At 73.8% G+C, this 1059-nt stretch overlaps 1 protein-coding gene across 1 annotated transcript in view; it reads right to left on the reverse strand.

Annotated features, from left to right (window-relative positions):
- UNC45A (unc-45 myosin chaperone A) overlaps nt 1-214 on the reverse strand; it is a 10183-nt gene extending 9969 nt beyond the window's left edge. Inside the window, exon 1 of the mRNA XM_034784551.1 lies at nt 141-214. Coding sequence (XP_034640442.1) covers nt 141-152 — 12 coding nt within the window. The 5' untranslated portion in view covers nt 153-214. The remainder of the gene's footprint in view (nt 1-140) is intronic.
- Nucleotides 215-1059: the final 845 nt, after the last annotated feature.

A 1059-nucleotide genomic window follows, 5' to 3' on the forward strand; every position in this document is an offset into this window, starting at 1 on the left:
GCCCCTCCCCCCGCGCCCGGGCCCCGGGCCCCCCCCCCCCCCCCGCGAGCCCCCCCGGCCCCCCCGCCCCCCGCCCCCGAGAGCCGGGACCCCCCTCACCCCGCCCCCGAGAGCCGGGCCCCCCGCCCCGGGTCACTCACGGCCCCCTCCATGCTGAGTCCAAACGCCGAGTCGGCCGCTCCCTCCACGCAGCGATTCGCCCCGCCCCCGCTCGCCCCGGCCCCGGCCCCGCCCCGCGCGGCGCAGCGCAATGACGCCATCTGCCAGCGCCCCCAGTCGGCCTCGCTAGGACGCCGCTGGCGCGGAGGCCGGAATCACGTGATGGGCACAGGGCTGGGGCGGGGCTTAACCTGCGGGGTCTGGAACCCCGCCCCGCGCGGCACCGCCCGTTGACTCTGGAACCTAACGATGACCACGTGCCTGTCCAGGGGCCGGGCCGCCGCTGCACAGCGGGGGGAGCCGAGCGTGCAGGCCCTCCACCCAACGCGGAGCTGGAGGGGTTTCTGGGCCCCCAGCCAAGGAAGCTAGCTGGGCTCCTGCGGGCAGCTGTGCCCCAGGGAGGTGCCCAGGGGGATGATGGGACATCAGCAGGGGTCGCTGCAGGGCTCACTAGGGTTGCCAACTTTTTAATTTCACAAAACCGAACACCCCTGCCCCAAGGCCCTGCCCCCTCTCAGAGTCTCCACTGCCACTCGCTCCGTCCACCCTCCCTCTGTCGCTCTCCCCCACCCTCACTCAGTTTCACTGGGCTGAGGCAGGGGCTTGGGGTGATGGTGGCGGGGGGATGCGGGCTCCGGCTGGGGGTGCGGGCTCTGGGTGGGGCCGGGGATGAGAGGTTTTGGTTGCAGGAGGGGGCTGGGGCAGGGTGTTGGGGGGATGCGGGCTCCGGCTGGGGGTGCGGGCTCTGGGTGGGGCCGGGGATGAGAGGTTTCGGGTGCAGGAGGGGGCTGGGGCAGGGTGTTGGGGGGATGCGGGCTCCGGCTGGGGGTGTGGGCTGTGGGGTGGGGCCAAGGATGAGGTGTTTGGGGTATAGGAGGGGGCTCAGGGCTGGGCGGGGGT

This window comes from Trachemys scripta, chromosome 10, assembly GCF_013100865.1.
Source record: "Trachemys scripta elegans isolate TJP31775 chromosome 10, CAS_Tse_1.0, whole genome shotgun sequence".
In the NCBI taxonomy this organism is placed as follows: Eukaryota; Metazoa; Chordata; order Testudines; family Emydidae; genus Trachemys; species Trachemys scripta.